Here is a 24,552-nt window from a genome sequence, read left to right as displayed (position 1 = left end):
TAAAGGCAGCAGCAGACGAGCAGGTTATAGCCTTAACAGTACACACAGCACATTGCTCATGTAGATGCTCACACATCATTGCCACCCTTTATTCTGCACCAAATACACGTAGAGGATCATTTTACAGTTAGTTGCTTGTACTATTCAGACTTTAAATATTATTAGATGCTTGCTCATTTTTCTGTATTGCATTGCTTGGAGCTTCTGTTTCCATCCTTTCTGATTGACTCTGACCCTTATTTTCTTTCTTGTTGTACCTTATTTTTCTACTTAGCTTCCTCCCTGGATGAGCCTAGCTCTCCTAACTTCTCAGTGAATGTGTAACAAGTTTTCATTTTTCTGTAAAACATTTGAAAAGTCACCATTAAGATTAAAAATCTTAATTGCCAGTGTGATGAGATGGTAACAACCAACAATCCTGCTTGACGTGCAGAGAATGTGCATGTGTATTTATCTACATAGAGCCATGCTTTTAAAAATATATATTAGAATGAAGCCTATAATAAAGATATCTATAACAGCATTCCCTGACATTACATGACATTTATGACATGTGAATAAACTGAAATTAGGCATTCAAGAACTTTTAAATCCCAGTGATTCAGAATGTGCATTAAATGAGTTGATCTCCAGAGTTCATTATGACTTTCCAAGGAAATTTTTTTTAGACATTTCCTTTGAAGTTCTTTCTAAAATGCTTTAGTATCTTTTACTGTTTTTTAGATTATTGGCACAGTATACCCAATACAATATTTGTCTAGAAATAATGATTAATAATCTGGCTGTGTTATTTAAATTTAAAATAATTATAATTAAATACAACTAAAATTTCAATTCCTAAATTATACTAGCTACATTGTAAGAGTTCAGTAGCCATCTGTGTCTAATGGCTGTTGTATTGGACAGCACAGAAAACATCCATGATCACGGAAAGTTCTGTTGGACAGCACTGATTGGATCACCATTCTTATTATAAATAACAATAACTATAAAAAGCATAGATTAAATTTTTCTATGCCTATTTTGCCATATTCTCTAAGTTTTCCTACTTTTAATAAAACCTTCGTATCCATTTATTTTCCTGTTGTTTATTCTTACCCCTGAAAGTCAAATGTCAAAATATAATTCTTTTTCCTCAAAAGCCGTGACTAGTTCATTGAAGCTTGCTGACATTATTGACAGTGGGAGATTTGCATGCTGTCTGCTGGTGAAATGGGTCTTTCCCCTTCCAGCACGGGGTCGGGGTGAGCTCCATTTCCTCAGTCCTGGTGCCTGCTGTTACTGGGTTTTCATTTTGGTTTGCTTTGCTATTTTGCTGCCATTAGCAACAGTAAAGGGGAGAAGTCTTCTTTCAGACTGAACCCTCCTTCTCTTTCTGGTGGTCTCCATTTTCAGTCACCCTGCTCACTGTAATACGACATACAGAGTCTGTAACACGTCAGTTAGCTTTCTTTTACCGAAAGGGAATTTGAGGCTAAGTGATTAACAAGTAGATTTTTCTTGATTTGTTTAAAAGATGAATGATCCTCTCTATGGCTCAGTGACCTGTTTTGGGGCCTGGTCACCCACCTTTATTCAGTATCAATGCACGTTTTTTTATTTGAGCCCTAGATTTACACCTAATGACTTTCTGTCCAGACTTGTGCCAGCTGAGCCAATGTCACCCTGTGCTCTCCTGTGGGGGATCTCCTTTTCTCTATATTAATAAATTAATCCGTATTGAAACATACACCTTTTACCTGGTTTCTGGTTCCTGAAATACCTCAGCTCATATGAAATTCACTTCATTTTGTTCCATCCGCTCCCTTTTTCAAAAGTCAATGTTCCCGGCCCTGGCCAGTTGGCTCAGCGGTAGAGCATCGGCCTGGCGTGCGGGGGAACTCGGGTTCGATTCCCGACCAGGGCACATAGGAGAAGCGCCCATTTGCTTCTCCACCCCACCCCCCTGTCTCTCTCTTCCCCTCCCGCAGCCAAGGCTCCATTGGAGCAAAGATGGCCTGGGCGTTGGGGATGGCTCCTTGGCCTCTGCCCCAGGCGCTAGAGTAGCTCTGGTCGCGGCAGAGCGACGCCCCGGAGGGGCAGAGCATCGCCCCCTGGTGGGCAGAGCGTCGCCCCTGGTGGGCGTGTGGGGTGGATGCCGGTCGGGCGCATGCGGGAGTCTGTCTGACTGTCTCTCCCTGTTTCCAGCTTCAGAAAAATACAAAAAAAAAAAAAGTCAGTGTTCCCTTTCCCTGGGCCCTCACTGTTCCAGTCCAGTCCCTGCAGGCTGGAACCAGTCCCCTTGACTTTACCTGCCTCTTTCCATATTAAAAGGAATTCTTTTTTGCCCTAGTCCTCGTAGGTTTCTAAGAAAACATTTACAGTATTTCAGGGTCCACATGTATTAAAATACACCCTGAGAATATAGAACTGTGCTATCCAAATGGTGGCCCCTAGCTATATGGGGACACTTAAACTTAAATAAATACCATTACAGCTTTAGTTCCTCAGTGGCTCTAGCCACACACCATGTGTTCAGCGGCCACGTGTAGCTGGTGGCTCCTATGTGGACAGGACAGTCTTACAACATGTCCATTGTTGAGGAAAGTTCTGTTAGTGCTGCTCTAGAATTTTCTATCACAGTCTGTTCCTTACAAATATGAGGGTAGGTTGGCATAATTATCAATAATTCCTCTTGGTTCCTCTCTCAGTAATTTTGAGACCACTCCAACTTTCTGAAAGCCTCGCCTTTTACCAGTTGTCACCCTCATCGCACTAAGTAACATGTAACGACAGGGCCTTGCTCCCACCCAGAAAAGACTGGATGGAGATTAGATTAGGGAAAGATGTTTATGCTAAAGTATAGGTAGACTCTTAAGTATCCTGAGTGCTTACTGGTCATCCCTCAGGGCCGGGAGTTGTGGTGCTGCTTTGTTTCCCTTATTAATCAAATGTTCACTGAGCACTTTCTGTGTGTTCAATAAAAATGTGGGTTTAACGATTAGATATTTAATCCTTCCAAAGCCCCTTAAAGTGGATGCTATTATTGAATCCAGTTTACAGGTGAGGAAGCACAGGCTTAGGTAACTTCCCAAATTTGCATAATTTAGTCGAGAGCAAGGCTACCCTCATACTTACTTATTGATAATCCAGCCTTGGACTGGGTCTACCCAAACTGTAACAGGTGCCCATGAAACATGAGTCTGTCTGGAAGGAGAAAGCTGAGGGACTGGTAATTATCATCCATCTAAATCCTGGGAGATAATGTGACTGGTTACTTTCCAGAAGAAATGTCAGGACGAAGTCAACTCTATGTAAATTGACTTTTTGTAGTTTCTTATTTTCACATTGTATTAAATTAGAATCTTGAGCATAAAAGATTATAAAACATTAAAATTCACAGTTACTATTATTTACCGCAAAGAACATTAGTGGTCTATAAAAGAATTGTTGTTAAAATATGGATTCTTCTTTCTTTCTAGTACTCCCCTAGCATGACAATGAGTGTGTGATCCATTATCAACTCTCTTCATGAAAACCACAGTGAGTCAGCCCTTCACAGAACTGCTAGGGAAGAAAATCACTCATCACAGTGTACAGTTAAAGAAAGAAATCTCAGTCATACCAAACCAACCTTTTTATTTCCTGCTCTCTCCCCTATTTTGTGAAGAAAGCGGGTCCAAACGTGATTCAAACAACTGTACGGAGCGGCATAAAATGAACTGCAAATACTTGTCTGTGTGTGTATATGTGTGGGAAAGAGGATGTACTGTATATGTGCATGTCATATGGACATATACACATGCATACATTGGCCCACAGGACATTGTAAAATATTATCACATGACATCTTAAGTAGAAATAAGTAGGGACTTTTATTCCATCCTTTTTTTCACGTTTACATTTTAATTATTCAAAGTTGCTCCTGCCCCTCCCCCCAAACTATTTTGTGCTGTGTATATCACTGCTTTATATAAGTTATTTTTTAAGGTGAACTCAGATGTTATGGTTTTGTAAATGTCTGCAATCATGGATAGGAATAAAATTGCTTATTTGAGAGCTTTCATTAAATTGCGTCTGATACAAGTTACCCTGTGATTCACAAAGTGTACTGTCTCAAAAAGAAGAAGAAGAAAGAGGAGGAAGAGGAAGAGGAGGAGGAGGAGGAGGAGAAAACAACTGTGCTTTCATCTTTATGTCAAATCAAACAATTTCTCAGTTATCTTCAGTGAAAATATTTTTGTACCTTTTGTTTAAAAAAAAATACTTCAACAAAAGCCTAACTGGGACCTAACAGTATATTTCGGTAGTAACTGCTTTAGATGGAATTCTTGATTTGTTTGTCTTACATGATAGAGAAAAACACTATTAGCACCAATTGCATAGACCATAGCAATAAAGTGACGGGCTTGTCATGTTTTTAGTAACATATATTGTCTTTAACATGATAAAGACCAGAAGTAATAAGAAGACCATTTGCTTGAAGTCATCACTTCTCACCAGGAATACTAGAACTAAATTTTTAATAATGTACTAATGTGAAATGGTATCTGATTTTTATTCTGGCTTCTTGTGAATATTTCCATATAGAAATTGCAAAGAAGATGCATTCAAGTGACTGAGACGTTCAGCACAGTAGGAAGAGCTTTAACCACCCAGGGGCCTCGGGCGCTGCCTTTCTGTCCAGGGCTCTGCGTGCGACAGCAGCACTGACTGGTGATGGCCCCTTCTCTGCACACGTTCTCACAGTAGCAGAACACCTGCTCTCTTAGGTCCTTTATTTAAAAGGCAATCATTTAGAGTAACTACATCTCATTTGGCCATTGACTTCAGCTGGCTAAATCTACATTGTCTATCCAGAGAAAAAAATGAGTAAATGTTAGAAAAAAGTTTTTTAAAAACCACATCTTATGAAAATTCCTTGCTCTGTGGCACTTTCCAGATTTGGGGGGGATGTTTAGTATAATCATACTACAAACACCAAAATCATAATAGAAAAGTGTAACAACTTTCATTGTAGACTCTAAAACAGGGGTCCCCAAACTACGGCCCGTGGGCCGCATGTGGCCCCCTGAGGCCATTTATCTGGCCCCGCTGCACTTCCGGAAGGGGCACCTCTTTCATTGGTGGTCAGTGAGAGGAGCAAAGTTCCCATTGAAATACTGGTCAGTTTGTTGATTTAAATTTATTTGTTCTTTATTTTAAATATTGTATTTGTTCCCGTTTTGTTTTTTTTTTTACTTTAAAATAAGATATGTGCAGTGTGCATAGGGATTTGTTCATAGTTTTTTTTTTATAGTCTGGCCCTCCAACGGTCTGAGGGACAGTGAACTGGCCCCCTGTGTAAAAAGTTTGGGGACCCCTGCTCTAAAAGATAAGTTGGTGATTGTTTCTGTTAAAATTGTGATACAAATAACCATTGATAAACATCAGCTATATTCCCAAACTCCAGAGACTTTGGAAAGTGTTGTTTTATTTCAGGTAAGATAATTCTTTCTTTCTTGAGGCTTCTGGTCTCCTTATGGAAAGTCGGCACTGTATTTGCTGGTTCCTGGTCCCAGATGGCTTATTTCTCTCATATATGTAAGGATTTATTCCTTATGAAAATAAAGATTTTTGCCTGTGCATGACAGAAATGCTGGCAGAACTGTTGAAGGGAAAAAGAGAATTAAATTTGTGTTCCAGATTTACATTCTAATCAAACAAGTCATTGTTAATTACATAGTGTATGGAATCTAGGAATGCACACTGGAGAGCAGCTTCATCTTTCGAGAACTTTCATGAAGAAAATTGAACTGAAAGGTCTTTAACTCAAGCCAAGGTAACCCAAAGAAGATACTTTGTACCAACACTTAAATTTACCAGGAATAATTTCAATTTTTACTGTTTATGGTAACTGTGTGAACATTGACAGTCTTGTGACTAAGCTTAATCTATTAATAGAATTTCAAATATTTGGTTGAGTCTTTTCTCCATTGTATTGATTTTGAATTTTTTTATTTGCCTTCTACGAAGATATTGTTTCTTATTATTACAAATAATCATGAGCCTTATTTTAGGGAAATATTAGAATATTAATAGCAATATGGGTCCCATTATTTCTAGCCTATTTGGTCAAAAAAGTAAAATTTGACTTTTTTAAGGTATAGCAAACAACTCATCAGATGTTTTTATTTAAGTTTTTCTCCTGGAACCCAGGCTATTTCAAATTTTTATAATTCCCAAAATAGCTGAAATTTTATTTTTAAGAAGAAAATTATATTCAAGAAAACCAGAAAATAAGTATACTTAACTTTAATATAAAATAACTTTCTTGTATACCAATGGAGGATAATATATCTGTATATTAATATTCTTTTAGGCTTTGAATCATTTAAACCTTCTCATGTTTTAAGACCAGTTCATCTTTTCTCTCATGTTTTCCATTTCCTTCCGTGCATTTGTTTAGTCTTGATATATAATATCTTGAGTTATTTTTACCTGTTTCACCTCATAGTAATAATGTCATCAATTCTTGCCTATACTGAACACATAAAATACACATATGAAATGTGAAAATAAGTAATAGAAGAAAACATTCGTTCTCATTATTCTGCTCTGTATTCTTCCTAACTTACACAGTTGAAAATACATGTCTAATTCTTTCTAAGATCTATATATTCTTAACCAGCTGCCTTTCTTACAGCAACATTGCCCATGGGAACAAAAGCTACAGAGGTATTGACCGGTTAATACTCCACACGGTCGAAGGGTGAATCTTTGTGTCCAGTACTCCAGTTTTGACTCAGCTGCTGATGAATAGTAATTACACAGCTAGGAATCTGAGGTTAAGATTTCTCTACTGCCAAAGATTGTTAATTTTGCTCCCTGAGCCATAAAAAGTACCCGAAACACCCCTCTCCTTCTAGGAATAAGATAAAGAGTCCACTTCTATTTTATGATTCTCTAAGGTATCTGAATTTTATTGCATTTCATAGGATCATTCAGTTACCACTCTTTCTGTAGTTTAAAAATGAAATAACTGAGTTCGGGTTGGGACCTGAGAAAGCCCTACCTCTGTCCACACCATTCCTTCACAGTGTCGTCTGGGAACATGCAGCAAAGGGTCTGGAGCTGCCCCCTTGGCAGAAAGTTTGCCACAGTCCTTCCTACTAGGATGTCTTGATTGGGTTCTATGGTTTTCTCCATGCCTCCCTCCCAGTAGAAATAAGATACAGATGGAATATTTTTACCTCCTCGGTCCTTCTAGTTTTCCTCTTCATGTATAATTTTCGCAGGGGAAATCAACAATTTTCTTCTTCATGTAGTATATAGTTTTTCCAAGGGAAATCATTGCAATTTCCATTTCTTTCTTTTTCTTTATTTCTTTCTTCTTTCTTTTTTCTTTTTTCTTTCTTTCTTTCTTTCTTTCTTTCTTTTTTGACAAAGACAGAGAGAGGCAGAGAGAGGGAGAGACAGACAGGAAAGGAGAGAGACGAGAAGCATCAATTCTTCATTGCAGCACCTTAGTTGTTCATTGATTGCTTTCTCATATGTGCCTTTACGGGGAGGAGGGGGGCTACAGCAGAGCAAGTGACCCCTTGCTCAAACCAGCGACCTTGGGCTTCAAGCCAGTGACCTTTGAGCTCAAGCCAGCAACCATAGGGTCATGTCTATGATCCCACACTCAAGCCAGTGACCCTGTACTCAAGCTGGTGAGCCTGCCCTCAAGCCTGTGACCTCGGGGTGACCTTGGGGTTTCAAACCTGGGTCCTCTGCCTCTCAGTCCGACGATCTAGCCACTGTGCCACCGCCTGGTCAGGCGCAATTTCCATTTTTTTATTATCACTGCCACAAATCATAGCTGCTTCACTTTGGAAAGCATTATAGTATTTTGATACTGGTTTTCCCTTCATTTTGATGCATTATGTACTATAATTCTCTTTCCTTGAAAACACTAACTGATACAAGTAGTGCTGCAGGAGTTCATAGTGTGCAGAAGTTTAATATGGAGGGGGAAAAGTTGCCAAAAAGTATTTTTCAAAAAGTGGATTAGTCCTTTTTTTCCCAACTCCCTCTAGATGGGATAAAGTTCTTGTTTGCTATGAGGAGCAGGAGTCTATGTGTGCATAAAATAGTAGTGCTCAATTGTAAGTATGTGTAAGGGGCTCCCTGGGTCTGTGAACCATACCTTGAAAAGTACTGGAAAAATAAAAGAAAGAATGGGGAACCGCTATGAACACACTTCCATTTTGCCTACTAAATGTGTGTGTGCACATGTGAGTTGGGGGTGGTAGTGTGAAGTTTGCTCACAAAACACTCCCACTATGATTTACATTGTTATAATGCACTGGTTAACTATTAAACATAATTCATTCATTTGATTGCTTTTTATTTCTTTGGTAAAGTAGGTGATGAAAGTGATTTGGGAGGAAAGGGAGCAGTACAAGGCCTAAGCAGATGGCTCTCCTAGGCCCCGCTTTAACATACCGTGGTAGCTCTTCCACTCCGGCCTCTGGGAAGGCCCTGCGCCTGAAGCTAAGAGCATAATGATCTTCAGTCAGTGGTCTCTTCACTGCCAGGAACTGTGCAATAATTAAATACAGCTTTTTCATGTTGACATTTGTTTACAATAGATAGAATTTACATTATTAATTTATTTTACCATCACCTGTGGCTGTAATTCAGATTGAAAGGGAGGACCTACAGATGAGAAACACCTGAGACCTCTATTCTTCTAAACTGTAATGTAAAAAGAAATTCTCAGTTGAATAAGTCTCCTAAACAGAATTTCTTCTCTTAAGTTTTCTCTGTTAAATTAGTATAATTGGTCTTCCTGAATAGAAGAAACAATTTCTGTAAGTAGCTAAATGTGAATATTTTTTCTGTCTACATCCTTGCAAATTACATACAGCACTCTCCATAGATATTGTAAATTTTAAAATGGGACTGTTTTTATATATAGATTATAGTTTGTGTCTTCCCTTTTTGGATTTACTGTCCTCAGGATAAAATGGACTCATTTTGATTATCCCAGTCACTGAAATATTATGATCTGTTCCAAGGAATATTTAGCATTTCATTCTTTAAATGTGAAATTAACATGACAAATGTCAGTGTCAATATTCTTAGAAAAAAATTATAGAAAGGGTTTATTCACAGTTCACATGGAAACTTTATGCCACTTTCTCTTTTGCACCAAATGACTTTAGTACATTGCCAATAAAATGAAATTTGGATTCCTCAGAGGGTGCTCAGAACAAATACAATTCATTGTCAGCTAAATTTCCATCATGTCATGGTAAAATAGCTCTGTAAAATATAATTAACCATCTACTCATTAGTAAACGACAATTCAAATAATTGGTCCAGTTTACATACTTTAAATTTACAACAATCTAGTAATTTTCTTAGTATGAACTACCAATTAAAATGTGCGTGGCTTTCTACTAGATCGTATTTCAAATGTTTTACTTTCCTTACATTAAGACAATTACAAACATAATTGTGAGAATGAATAAAGGACATGCTAATGTGTTAAACATGAAAAATGGAAGTCTTTATTGTGATATTTTTATTCATAATAGCCATCAGCTTACTGAGTTAATTTATCTCATTGTGATTTTATGAATTTAATGTTTTCTTACTGTATATGTTTGTTACCTATAATGTTTTTCTGTAATAACAGAATTATTTGTAAGGTTTTTATAAATGTACAATGTGTATATAAATATAACTGCAATCCGGGATGATTTAGTAATCTTACTTCAGCCATGGCCACCAGCTCCCTGAAACATTTAAATTTAGCATTTGTGTGCATGTGTGCTCATGTGTTGCATGTGTACCACATGTCCATTATTAATTGATTCTCAAATGGATTTATCACTAGATGTTTTTGTACAGGTATTTGAGCTCTTCATGTAATGGGAAAAGCTGCCATAAACATGTACATAAATGTCCTTAATTTGGCACGTGTTTTCACATTTAATTTTAAAATACAACTTCTCATTTAGTTTCTACCCTTCCCATTTAGTTTTTAACCTCTGCTTTATTACTTACTTAAAAAGTAGGAAATTTTTCATATGAAGCTAACATAAATACAGTGTGGGGCGAAAGTAGTTTACAGTTGTGTGTATGTAAAAGTTTATTATTATTTATTAATTGTATTATTTTCCATACAAACAACTGTAAACCTACTTTTGCCCCACCCCATCCTGAATGGTAAATCAAAATATAACTAATGTGGACATCTGTGTATATAACTGAAATAGACATTATGTCTTATATAAGCACCAGGAGTCTATAATATAAAAGAATTTATATGCATTTATGAAATGGCTGTGATGAGTGGTTGGCTCTGTATGGGCAGAAAACTAAACTTTGAATACCAAAAATAAGTAATATTATTATCAAGTAAAAGTTTAGTATTTTATTCCAGATAGGATTGTACAGAATATGGAAATCTCAAGCAATTATGCAGATAATTGATGCAAAACTGTGCTTCTCAAGTACATTCATCTGATGGCTCGTACTGTACGCATGGTGGCCTCGGCTCACTGTCAGCCAAAGGAAGGTTCTGATGTAGGTGCTGCACACTACTCTACGGATAAATAAGAATATAGTGAAATAAGTCAGACAGAGAAAGACAAATGCTATATGTATGATCTCTCTTACAGGGGGATCTTAAAAAAAAAACAAACTCAAATACAGAAAACAGATTAGTTGTTGCAAGAAGTGGGGGATGGGAGAAATGGGTGAACCATTTAAATATTTTTATTATTTTAGTTTAAATGAATTTTAAAAAATTAAAGAATAGCCTGACCTGTGGTGGCGCAGTGGATAAAGCATCGACCTGGAACGCTGAGGTCGCCGGTTCGAAACCCTGCACTTGCCTGGTCAAGGCACATATGGGAGTTGATGCTTCCTGCTCCTCCCCCCTTCTCTCTGTCTCTCTCTGTCTGTCTCTCTCTCTCCCCCCCCCCAAAGTGAATAAAGAGAAAAAATTTTTAAAAAAATTAAAGAATACAGGAGGAAGGTCTATAATTTAGAGTAAGAATTCACCCTAGATATCAGTTAAATATATAAATCATTTCTTCAAATACTGATTCTACAGCATTTAAAAATATTTAAGTATTAAATACTTCTGGTGATGTTTTTGATCCAAATGGGGTCTTTTAGTTCAGTGATGCAGGACATTAATACACAGTGATTAGAAAGGAAAATGCTATAAATCCCAATGGCTAGATGCCTCGTTGAGCCCAAGGTTACCTCAAGTAACTTGTCAGGCGAAGGTGTCTGTGTTCCTGGGAAATGGAGAGTAGGCAGCCAGGCAGCTGAAGGGTCCCTGAGTTTAAAACAAGTAGAAGTCATATAACTAAGAACTTTTTTGGAATTATTTCTAAATAGTGTAAAAATGGTTATTAATGGCAGGAGCATTACATGGATTTGGGGCAAGAGAAGCATAGATAAACAAAAGCCAGCAGAATTTGTCAGATTTCCCCTTATCTCCTGGTGGTGAGTGAGGAACAGTGGGAGGCCAAAATGAAAATGAGGTTGGTTTGTCTGTACCCCCAGCCCAAGACCAGATGAACAAGCATTTGTCCTCACAGCTTAATGTATTCTTTAAACTAAGGAAACTTGTCTATATCAAAAGAAGCATTAAAATTAGATAAAAGAAATTGCAGAAGTTTACTCCCTATACAAATTGATGAGAACTATGTCACTTTTTGGAAAGATCTAGAGCCAATACACACTGTAACATGAGTGTAGCTGTCCCACAGTTTCAAAGCTTCCCTTGAAGTATATGTGGGTTCTCCATGACTCCAACCACACTGTTCAGTGTGCAGCAGTCTCAGGTTTTCCTCACGAGGTTGTGACTTTTCATTCGGCAACTTGTAATTCTGGATGGCAATAGGGAGAAAACTCTTGATATTTAGTAATGTCACGTGAAAATTTTGTTTTTAAATGTGCTCACAATATAATCTCAGTTATCATATATGACATAAATTAGTATAGGTTGTATAAAAATGTTCAGTATTGTGTGTTTATGTAAATACTGTTTCAGAGGAAGAAACAGTTTAGGAATTAGAAGTTGGCCCTGGCCGGTTGCCTCAGTGTAGAGCATTGGCCTGGCCTGTGGATGTCCTGGGTTTAATCCTTGGTGAGGGCACACGGGAGAGGTGACCATTTGCTTCTCTACTCCTCCCCCTTCCCTCCCTCTCTCTCTCCCCCTCCCACAGCCATGGATAGATTCATTCAAGTGTGTCAGCCCCAGGTGCTAGGGATGGCTCCATGGTGTCTCCTCAGGTGCTGAAAATAGCTCGGTTCAAGCATGGCCCCAGAGGGGCAGAGAATTAGCCCCAGATGGGATTGCCAGGTGGATCCTGGTCAGGGTGCATGCAGGGAGTCTGTCTCTCTGTCTCCCCTCTTCTCACTTGGAAAAGAAAACAAAAAGAATTAGTCAAATGTATTCTGCATATAGTCTTCAGTGATGCCCAATATTTTGTTATTAAGTCAATATTAACTTATAATTGAAGGGATAGTATACATACTTAATGGTCTCAAAATTGTTTTAACAGAACAAATATTGATAATTGAAAGCAATGTGACTTTTAATTTTGAGAATTCAGCAAGCTATTATGAGCATTTACTAGCCAGATTTTTATATATTCAGCTTTATTTGAGCAGTACTCACTTAGGCATACTTTTTGATTGAATGAAAAAACCCCATAGAGCTAAACTTAAATTCTTTGAAAAAAAGAGAATTCAATTAACACTTTTAAAAATATAAGTTATATATGAATGTGTTAAATGAAAATAGAAATACTAGCAATGGCAGGAGAACAGTCTCAGCTTAATGTTCTCAAACTAATATCCAAATTCAAAATCAAAATGCTAAGTAACAGCAATGAATTAGAAAAAATTTATTGAACCACATAAATAACCAAATCAAAACCAATATAGGAGCCATAGCTAAATTGTGCCAAAGGTGGATTAATAAATTTACTACCAGTATTTCTTTTTTTTTTTTTTTTTTTTTTTTTTTTTTGAAGCTGGAAACAGGGAGAGACAGTCAGACAGACTCCCGCATGCGCCCGACCGGGATCCACCCGGCACGCCCACCAGGGGCGGCGCTCTGCCCATCCTGGGCGTCGCCATGTTGCGACCCTCCTGGGTGTCGCCATGTTGCGACCAGAGCCACTCTAGCGCCTGGGGCAGAGGCCACAGAGCCATCCCCAGCGCCCGGGCCATCTTTGCTCCAATGGAGCCTTGGCTGCGGGAGGGGAAGAGAGAGACAGAGAGGAAGGTGCGGCAGAGGGGTGGAGAAGCAAATGGGCGCTTCTCCTATGTGCCCTGGCCGGGAATCGAACCCGGGTCCTCCGCACGCTAGGCTGACGCTCTACCGCTGAGCCAACCGGCCAGGGCACTACCAGTATTTCTAAGATAACACTGGGGAACAAAATTTTTGTTGCATCCACAAAAATACTTGTTCTTACCTAATTCAAGTGTGCTGATCTCAAATTTGACATTAGTTTTTCTCTGTAAGCTACAGTTTTTTTGAAATTCAAGATTTTAGGTTTTCATCTTATTGTAAAATTTTCAACATTTAGAGTAACATAATGAAGTAGAATGTCTTCTTGGGCATTATCTTGGGCAGAAAGACTGCCATACTGCTTTCTCCTCCTTATTTATCTTCCTGGCAAATTCTTCGTCACTTAGGAGGGTTTGAATAAGGCAGGAAAAGCAGAAATAATATGTTGAAAGCATTCACTTTCTCTATTCAAAGCCTGAACAAACTGCTTCATTAAGCCAAGTCTGATGTGAAGTGGGGGAAAAATGATCCTGTCTCGATTAACTACAGGTTCCTTCACAATATTTTGCATCCCTACTTCCAGAGCTTCACGTTTCAGCCACTCCTTCTGTGTCCAGTGTTTCTCCCGAGCTCGGCTGTCCCACAAACACAGAAAGCAAGGATACTTCGTGAACCTCTCTGTTGTCCTAGCAAGAAATTTACCATTTTAAGATCCACACAAATGATCCAATTATGCTCCTCATACTTCAGTAAGTCGAGGACAATTTTTATGTCATTCTTACTGAGTCATTCAATTTGGGTTGGTTAAACTGCTGAGAGGTTAATGATTGCTTGGCATCAGAAGAAGACCCTTCAGATTCTACAACCATTTCCTCATGCATCTTATCAAAATACACTTGATCACCATGTTCACTTTCTTCGTCCTTAGAAGAAATAAAACCATTGCAAACTGGAACTGGGAGTGTCTCAGAGTGTGGAATAGGTCGTATTGCTGAAGGAATATCAGGATATGCGATCATATGCTTTTTTTTTCTTGCTAATGCCCTTTGTATGGATCAGACAGAAGTAACAGTCACTGCTGTGGTCCTTAGGTTTATGCCAAACCATGGGAATACCAAAAGGCATTCCTTTGCATTTTCCTTTTGTCCAGTCATGAAGCATTTCCTCACAATTATGACACACATTATGAGGAGCCCAATTCTTGTCTTGATAGCCAAGGGGAACTTGAAAATAGGCAATATATACATGTGTCACAAATGATGAAATATTACGCCTTTGACGTTGAAGTGTGTAACAGCCACATATATAACAGGAGGTGTCAGGACTATTCTTACATTTACACCTACTCGAAGAAGCCATGATTCAATCTTAAAACAAAATAAGAGGGTGTTTTTATCAGATAATTTTTTACATTTAAAAACAACTACAATAGGCCTGACCTGTGGTGGAGCAGTGGATAAAGCGTCGACCTGGAAATGCTGAGGTCGCCGGTTCGAAACCCTGGGCTTGCCTGGTCAAGGCACATATGGGAGTTGATGCTTCCAGCTCCTCCCCCCTTCTCTCTCTCTGTCTCCTCTCTCTCTCTCTCTCTCTCTCTCTCTCTCCCTCTCCTCTCTAAAAATGAATAAATAAAAAAAATAAAAATAAATAAAAACAACTACAATTATGTAAAAGTGATGTTTGTAAAACATTAATTGCCTTGTGGTTCAATCCAAGAGTCGTTGCCCTTTAGCTCCAATTTAAAAACCAATGCATGTCATTAACTGTAACAAAAAGAAATTAAAATTGCATAAAAACTAGAGCATGCATCAAAAAATGGATTTCAGATTTGCAATCAGTGATGCAGAAATATATAGAAACAGTTCTAAAACCTCATGCAACAGAAAATGAAAAAAAAAAATGTTCCCCAGTGAATTCTCTTCACCAAATCACACTATAACCAAGTTCTCAATATTGAGTCGTCAGAATTTTATTTTATTTTTTATTTTTTATTCATTTTAGAAAGGAGAGACAGAGAGAGAGAAGGGGGGAGGAGCAGGAAGCATCAACTCCCATATGTGCCTTGACCAGGCAAGCCCAGGGTTTCAAACCGGCGACCTCAGCATTTCCAGGTCGACGCTTTATCCACTGCGCCACCACAGGTCAGGCCGAGTCATCAGAGTTTTAAAAATTCAGTCTATCAAGTACAAATTGGTAGTTAAAATATAGTCACAGAGATATAAAGTACATCACAGGGAATATAGTCAATAACACTGTCATAACTATATATGGTGCCAGGTGGGTACGTTTCGGCCACTCCTTCTGTGTACACTGTGATAACTACAGTGTATCTGTAAAGTCATGGTGCACTTTTGACCGGTCACAGGAAAGCAACAAAAGACGATAGAAAAGTGAAATCTGCACCAAATAAAAGGAAAACTCTCCCAGTTTCATACCTATTCAGTGCAGTTCGATGTGGGCTCACACACAGATGTTTTAGGGCTCCTTAGGTAGCTATCCCGTATAGCCTCTACAGACTCGTCACTGACTGATGGCCTACCAGAACGGGGTTTCTCCACCAAACTGCCGGTTTCCTTCAACTGCTTATCCCACCGAGTAATGTTATTCCTATGTGGTGGCACTTCATTATAAATGCACCAATATTCACGTTGCACTTTGGTTACAGATTCAAATTTAGCGAGCCACAGAACACACTGAACTTTCCTCTGTACCATCCACATCTCGACTGGCATGGCCGTGGGCTGCTCCGCTGTATACATGGAGTTACATCATCATCTGCGCATGCGCACATGCTGCCACATCATCCTACAGAAACTGGGAGGGTTTTCCTCTTGTTTAATGCAGATTTCACATTTCTATCGTCTTTGTAGCTTTTCTGTGACCAGTCAAAAGTGCACCATGACTTTTTGGACACACTGTATATATGGTGCCAGGGGAACACTTTGTAAAGTATATGACTATCTAACCATGATGGTATACACCTGAAATTAATACAGAATAACATTGAATGTAGGCCCTGGCTGGTTTGCTCAGTGGCAGAGTTTCAGCCCAATGTGTGGGTGTCCTGAGTTTGATTTCTGATTCAGGGCACACAGGAGAAGTGACTATATCTCTTTCTCCATCCTTCCCCCCTTCTCTCTCTCTCTCTCTCTCTCTCCCCATCCTGCAGCCATGGCTCGAATGGTTAGAGCAAGTTGGCCCTAGACACTGAGGATGGCTCCATGGCCTCACCTAAGGAATTAAAATAGCTCAGTTGCTGAGCAACAGAGCAATGGCCCAAGTGAGCCGAGCATCACTCGGTAGGGTGTTTGCTGGGTGGATCCCCATCAGGGTGCATATGGAAGTCTGTCTCTCTGCTCCTGGCCTCCCACTTTATCTCTCTCTCTCTCTCTCTCTCTATATATATATATATATATACACACACACACACACACACATACATACACACACACACATATATACACATATATGTATATATAAAATTTTGAATGTAAACTAACTGAAAAATAAAAGTTAAAAACAATTTTAATGAAAATAATTAGGCTCAGAATTTAAATAAAGCAAAAGAGAAAGTTACCAAAAAATAAAATTTTTAACATTTTTCAAATTTTAAAATAAAAATTTACTCTATTTTGCAAAAATACCATGTGAAATAGGCAGCACAATAACCTTGGGCTCTTCTCAAAAATGAGCATTTTCCTGAAAGATTTCTGGGTGCAAAATTACATGGTCTAGTGAAGCTCTGTTTAGAATGTGAAGCATTCAAGGCCTGTGTCTCTAGCAGTGTTTTTCAACCGGTGTGCCGCGGCACACTAGTGTGCCATGAGACATGGTCAGGTGTGAGTATAAATACATTCAGAAACTATATTATTAACTATATGTATAATATGTACTGTGTTAGAGTGTCATTTTGGTAGGTGGTGTGCCCCAGGATTTTGTAAATGTAAAAAATGTGCCGCGGCTCAAAAAAGGTTGAAAATCACTGCTCTAGAGCTTCTATGCCATGAGTATCTCTAAAATGGGCCTTTAAATCACGTCAGGGGAATGTGGTCTGGGGTGAATGGAGTTTGGCAAGCTGTCTTTGGTTGCTTCATTTCACAGTTGATTCAAAAGCTTGATTAGAAAGGTATTTATTACCATATTTTCATATTCTAGAAAGATCTGCATGTTTCTGTGTAAGAGTTCCTGAACTGTGTATTTGCAGAAATGTTACTATTTTTTCTTCAAGTAACCAGAAATATTTTGTTTTGCTCTGGCAGTAGGCCCAGCAGAAAACATGAAATACAGGTTGGAGAAGTATATGTTCCAGGAAACTTTGATGTTCATTTGAAGTCTGTTTAAAATAAACTACCTTTTTGGTTTACTTGGCAACACTGTTTCTCACTCAGGTTGCCATTACACCAGCTCTTGCACTGGGCCTCAAAAACAAGTTCTGCTCATCGACCCTTTGTGCATGAATATGGCACTGGAAATGTGTAAGTTTGCCCAGTGAAAGTGTGGGAGCTGATAAGTCATTAAACCAGATATCTTTTCCATTTGAGTTGTGCAAATAAATGTTCTTACTCCTAATGACTAGAAAATGAGCATTTGCCAAGATTAGTGACTAAACTGCCACATAAACTTCAGAAGTTAAAGGCATATCATTAATTCCTAACTTGTGGGGAATTTCTTCCTTCTGAAGATGAAAATGTATACTATAGGCCTAATAGTATAGATTCCTTTGTGGTGATCTTTATTCTGCTTGCCAAAAATAAGCTACATGAGTCCAACTGTTTTCAGATGCAAATGCCAACAATTGAAAATTGTAAATCTATTTTTGGCATAAAAGCCTATACACAAAAGATCTATAGAATTGGGAAACCAGGAACTTAACTAAAAGAGAGTTGAGAAAAATACCTAAAGTAATTGTGGCCTTTGGGTGGAGAGTATATATGTGCAAATAGTGATTTAATATATTTCAACTTTCAAACTCTTGAGAGTAAATGCTTTCTGATTTAATAAGTTGGGTTTAGGTTTTACCATTTGTCTAAAACATAAAAATTAACTTAAATACATCGAATGTGCTTTGACTTCAAGAAATTCCTAATTTAGTTTTTTGCCTACTAATTTTTATTTTCAGTGATTATATTAAAAGAGTATACGGAAATATTTTCAAACTTAATTATAAGACAATTCAATCAGAGATGTAAAAGAACTGGTTTCTGAGGATGTTTGTATGTAGGACTATTTCAACTAGAAGGCAGAGTCTGCACAATTCTGGAATGCAAAGGCAGAATTATAAAATTAGGTCCCCATTAGGAAATCTTTATTATCCTGCAGTGTTTAGCTAGTACACTGAAATGTGAAAGTGAATGTGGGAAACTTCCTTTGACTTTCACATGCAGAAGAGATGAGGACAGGGGAGGAGTCTTATTGCAAAGGTCCAGGAAAATCATCTGCAGAACTGGCTCCTGTCTTCCTTTGAATGAATTCCATTTGCTTACCTAGTCCGAGCACAACACTCTTCTTCCTGGGGCTGAAAGTGTGACAGCTTCTGCCTGAATCACAGGCACTCTTACTTCACAAGCCATGTTTAGGGCAAAGAGCAGGAATTAAGGTGGGGGGATGGAGAGGGTAACTTCAAAACTGACTAAAAAAGAAGCCTGTTTCCTGTTCACAGTAGGAGAGCGCATAGAAAATACTTTTACAGATCAATGAAGAAATTAGTTCTCTGATCATACATTATATTGATCAACTGAACTCTAACTTGCTCAATAAAACATTCACATAAATTTTTTACAGTTTTACTATTTTTATTTTAAATACCATAGGATACTATTGATTGTAAAGATGAAAATTTCAGTCAACAGATACATCACAAAGGATAAGAAAAATTCTACCATGATATTAGCAAAGGTAAAGGAGAAAATTTACACTGTAAAAGGCACCATTTTCCACAGAATACCTCTTGGCATTTCCTGAATGAATGGGATCAGCAATCTAAATAAATCGTATATCAAGAGGTAACAGTTATTTTAAGAGATTATTAAAATAACATTTACAAGACTGAACAATTCTTAAACTATTATTAAAACCACAGAGAAAGAACAATTCTTTATAAATTTTTATAAAGGACTGAATGTGCACTGACATCTGCTAGTGATAACCTGGTAACATACAGTTGCTGAACTGTTTGTTTTTATTGTGTTTTCTAACCAGAAGAGATCATTAAAGATAAAGCCTGTATGACACACACATATCACTGGGCCTGTAACCCTCGTCTCTCGGGTGTCGATCCTCTGATAGTTTTATCACTTCTCCCTGATGTCTCTTGCACTCCTGCATGGGTCTCCATGTTTCGTGTCATTGAGTGAAACACAATGTGGTTCTGGCGTGGGTACATCTTTAGATGCACTCAGCAGAACAGCTTTATGAGGTTCTGTATCATTCAGTTTGTCATTTTCATTGGGCATTTCAAAAACATCTCAATTTGGAATCTGTTCATTCATCAAGTTTTGCCTCTTTCCCCACAGCTTCCATATCTGAAATGTTTGGTGGAGCAAAAATCGTCTGTACCATAATCTTGTGTTTACTCTTTTCATTGGGATCATAGTCAAGAGGCAGCTGCATTACTGACAGTCACAGTCAACCCTGGGTCCATAATTCCACAGTTGGGCCTCGTGTTGTACAAGGAGGTGCTGTAGTCATCACTTCGATACATACTTTTCTATCCAACGGATTTCGCAATTTAAGACTTGTAGCAACTACATCTGTGAAGGGGCCTTTGAATTTGAGGTTTGATCCTGCTTCACTGTGGCCTCAGAGGAGAAGGTCATCATCCGCCATCCAAGAGACCACGCAAAGCTCAGGCTTGCCCTCCACTGCTGGAGTTCACAGGGGGACGAGGGAGGCAGTGGCTCAGCCACCTTGTGTACGAGGGCTCCCTTCTTTCCACATCCTTGTCCACACTTGTTTTTCTTCTGATTTTTAATAGGCAACATCCCAACAAAGCCTACTAATTCATCATAATTTTGATTTGCATTTCCCTGATGAATAATGATGTTAAACACCTTTTCATTAGCTGGGGGCCACTTGTATGGCTCTTTGCCCAGTTTTTAACTGGGTTATCAATTTTCTTGCTGTTGAGTTGAATGAGTTTCATATTTTGGATATTAACCCCTTATCAGATATAAAGTTTGAAAATATTTTCTCCCATTCCATAGGTTGCTTTTTTATTTTGCTGATTGTTTCTTTTGCTGTGGAGAAATTTTTAGTTTGATTTCATCTCAATTATTTTGCTTTTGTTGCCCGTGATTTGGTGTCACAACCAAAAACTCATTGCCAAGACCAAGGAGCTTCTTTATGTCTTTTTCTAGAAGTGTTACGGTTTCAAGTTTTACATATAAGTGAAACAAAACATAAAAATTTGACTCACCCCAAAAATGGAGATAAAGTACTAACAAGGAATCTGTATAATCTCTAGCAAAAACCAACCAAAAAGCAACTCAGATAATGACTTTCAAAGTTTCATTGCTTTTGCTTATGGAGATATATTAAATCTTTAAAACTTAAGAAATAAGAGAGCTCTTATCAGAAGCAGTTTAGATGGTATGACAGAGACAGCACAGTATCAGCAAACTGACCCCGCGGCTGTGATGCTGTGTTGCTGGGACACTCCGCACAGGTCACTTGGGCGCTCTCTCAGAGCCTTGCCTCAGCTCTACAGTAAGAGTATTTAGTTGAAAAGTATCTAAGCACCACAAACTTCTCAAGGAAGTAACAATGATAAAATATCTCTTTTTAATGCTATTACATTTTTCCTTTTTATTGAATTTATGTATTACATTTTGATAATACTACTAATTATGCTATATCTAACACTGTCAATGTCAAATGAGATCTTATAAATAGCTAGAAAATTGTATTGATATAGAGAAACTGAAATGTAATTTTTAAATCTTGTTTTCCTTCTAATAAGAACAAATTTGGGGGCCTAATTTTTATGAAAATTTACCGTTAGTTTTTAGTTCACTGCCTATGTTAACAGTTAATTCTCATTGATAAGTGCCAGGAAAATAGTCTAATACTATCAATGATCTCAAATAATTATAGGTTCTTAAAGAAAGAAGCAATTAACAGGTGATGAGAGTCAGAAGTGACATGATTAAATATGTCCCTGCCCCATGCATTAAGCCCATTCACATATTTAACAAGAATAAAAATATATATGTATGCCTATGTCTTTATAAGAGTAACTTTTGTTCCCTTGACTACATTCTGAACTTTTATTACATCTAAACTCTGACCTGGTGAGTAACTAATAATATTTCAGGAACTGAGGTATTAAAGCATAAAAATATATTTTATGAAGTCATCTTCTGATGGAGATTGTCTATCATGCTTTTTCATTCATTTGAAGAGAACTCTAAATGTTCACTTGAAGGAAGAAAGCTACCATAATAATACACTGATGTAGTAATGAGATTTTATTAATGTTTAGAATATGAATTTAAAAGACATACTGATGCAAAAGGATGTCCCAGGAAAGCAAGTATAATGAAAAGGTCTTAATTTAAAAGGCCAAAGTCTTAATAAGCCTTACAGTGGCTACCATAAGACTAAACAGAATCTGATATATTTTGGAGGTAGGGAAAGAGGAAGAGGAAGCAGTTGCCTTATCAGGAGATTTTTGGAAATAAATCTTTTGACAGTCATTTAAAAAATTTTTTATTCATCACTTTATGATTTGATTTTTCATTTTTCTTTAGTAGGTGTACAATTTGTCCTGAATTAGACCACAATTAATTTGATGCACTCTACATATCTTCAAAGATTCAACAAATGTACATATTTTGCTCTGTTTCAGTCAACAAGGTAGATTAGCTGACTAAAAACTTAAAACATTAAGTATTCTTTAATTAAAACTCTCATGATATGTGTCTAGGACTAAATTTTTCAATGTTGATTTAGCTTCTCCAAAACTTACCTGGGTGAATTAAGTCTTTCATATTAATTCAGTTATAGAAAAACATCAATCAGAAGTCTGAAAAACTTAATTTTTCTTTACTTGTTGCAATTTGAGAAAGAGAAACAAAAGTAGCTGATACAAAAATTTCTATTAAAGCAATATGTTTTGTAGGGTGTGTTCCAGATTCAGAACAGATTTGGTCTAATCACAACATAGTCTACGTCCGTATCCTATCACTGAGGTGATGGGAGATCTGGAAACGTAAAAAGTTACTATATTTGTTACACTATGGACTATATATCCACATAGTCTTTACCCATTCATCTATTGATCGTCACCTAGGTTGCTTCCATATCTTGGCTATTATAAATAATGCTGCAATGAACATAGTGCCTATATCTTTTCAAATTAATGTTTTTATTTTCTAATAAATACCCATAAGTGGAACTGCTGGGCCACATGATAGTTCTATTTTTAGTTTTTTGAGGACTCTTCATACTGTTATCCATAGTGGCTGCACCAATACTTAATCAGGGTTTAGGGAATGAGTGAAAAAGGTAAAGGAGAATATAGCCAATAATATTGTGATAACTGCACTGTGGCAGATAGTTACTACTTAGTGCGGTGACCACATTGTAAGGTATATAAATGTCAAACCACTAGTTTGTACACTTGAAAGTAATATTATATGCCAACTATAAAAAATGTTTTAAATTAAGTAGCCATTAAAATTAAAAGTGGTGCATTTTAACCCTTTAATAACAGGAAAACCAGTTAGCTAATCTGCCCCATGCTTGTTTTATTGCCTCTTGTTATTCTGGGTCTCAACCTGTCACTTCTCTAGAGAGTTCTTAAATGACCCCTTAACTATAGTCACCTGCCCATGCTTTATTTCCTTTGTAGCACTTATTTTTATGCTAAATTATTTTATTAGTCTGTTTAGCTTTTAGTCTTTAGCCTTTTCCCACTAGAATGTGAGCTCTGAGTGTGAGAGCTTCGCCTTGCTATCTGCTATGCCTAGAATACCATCTGACATGTGAATGAATGAAAACAGGCTGAATGTGGATCACTCCAGTAAGTTTGCAGCCTCATCAGTGTTCTCTGTTGTTGAGGGTATGGAGTTGGAGGTGGGTCAAATCCCACATAGTTAGATTTCTACCATTGTTTCCCGGAAACCTGTCCTTATGTCATAGAAAAATGAAGAGGCAGTGTCCTTACAGCAAAAAGGACCCCTGCCATCGTCCCATCCTTCAAAGTATCACAGGCACAGTCACTCAAATTTTTATTTATTTTATTTTATTTTATTTTATTTTGTATTTTTCTGAAGCTGGAAACGGGGAGAGACAGTCAGACAGACTCCCGCATGCGCCCGACCGGGATCCACCCGGCACGCCCACCAGGGGGCGACGCTCTGTCCACAAGGGGGCGATGCTCTGCCCCTCCGGGACATCGCTCTGTTGCGACCAGAGCCACTTCAGTGCCTGGGGCAGAGGCCAAGGAGCCATCCCCAGCGCCCGGGCCATCTCTGCTCCAATGGAGCCTCGCTGCGGGAGGGGAAGAGAGAGACAGAGAGGAAGGAGAGGGGGAGGGGCGGAGAAGCAGATGGGCACCTCTCCTGTGTGCCCTGGCCGGGAATCAAACCCGGGACTTCCACACGCCAGGCCGACGCTCTACCACTGAGCCAACCGGCCAGGGCCTCAAATTTTTATTAAACCAAATGCGATACCCTGCCCCTTGGGATCTGGCACTCAGTACCGACACGGCACCATCTTTAACCCTAAATATCCACTCTGATGGATAATGCTGGTCAGGCCCCAGCAAAACGCCTCTTCACCTTGCTTGCCCTATGTATTCAATCAAAAGGGGCTATGTCTTAACTTCATAAAGGTTTTGGTATTTCAGTGCTGGCAATAAACTCAACTCTAATGTGTGGGAGAGTGTGAGGGGGAGAATTTCTCAGATAGATGAAAAGAGAAATTAATTCACTTGACAAAACTTTACTGTGGAATAGTTATGTATAAAATAGGTTCTATTGCATACCAGAGTATTTCCCAGGAGTGCTGTGTTCCTTTTTCTTTCCTTTTTTTATGTTCTAATTCCTGCCTCAGGAGATACCTGGAAATTAGGACAATATTTGCAACAGTGGCACATAGCAGCTGTGTAAATTTTTTTTCTCCTATTTTTTTTAACTTTATTGTGTTTACATAGATTTAAATATCCCACCAAATATATCTCCCCCCACCCCTGTGATCCCCTCGGCCCCTCAATGCCCCCTCCCTCCAACACCCTCCAGGATTTGCTGTCCTGCTCTCTATAATGCTGTGTTATGTATATA

The 24,552-nt window shown here is 38.2% G+C and overlaps 1 protein-coding gene and 1 pseudogene across 11 annotated transcripts in view; one reads left to right on the top strand and one right to left on the bottom strand.

The window, feature by feature from the left end:
- SSBP2 (single stranded DNA binding protein 2) overlaps positions 1-4,148 on the top strand; it is a 402,367-nt gene extending 398,219 nt beyond the window's left edge. For all 11 annotated transcript variants that reach the window (XM_066273705.1, XM_066273699.1, XM_066273700.1 and 8 more), the window contains one exon: positions 3,462-4,148. In XM_066273705.1, the coding sequence (XP_066129802.1) occupies positions 3,462-3,491 (30 nt within the window). In that variant the 3' untranslated portion in view covers positions 3,492-4,148. The remainder of the gene's footprint in view (positions 1-3,461) is intronic.
- Positions 4,149-19,477: 15,329 nt separating this feature from the next.
- Positions 19,478-20,095, bottom strand: LOC136335634 (vesicle-associated membrane protein-associated protein A pseudogene; annotated as a pseudogene).
- Between the last annotated feature and the right edge of the window lie 4,457 nt (positions 20,096-24,552).

Source organism: Saccopteryx bilineata, chromosome 4 (assembly GCF_036850765.1).
Source record: "Saccopteryx bilineata isolate mSacBil1 chromosome 4, mSacBil1_pri_phased_curated, whole genome shotgun sequence".
Lineage (NCBI taxonomy): Eukaryota > Metazoa > Chordata > Mammalia > Chiroptera > Emballonuridae > Saccopteryx > Saccopteryx bilineata.
The sequence above is the reverse complement of the archived record's forward strand: the minus strand, read 5'-3'. Positions and strand labels throughout refer to the sequence as shown.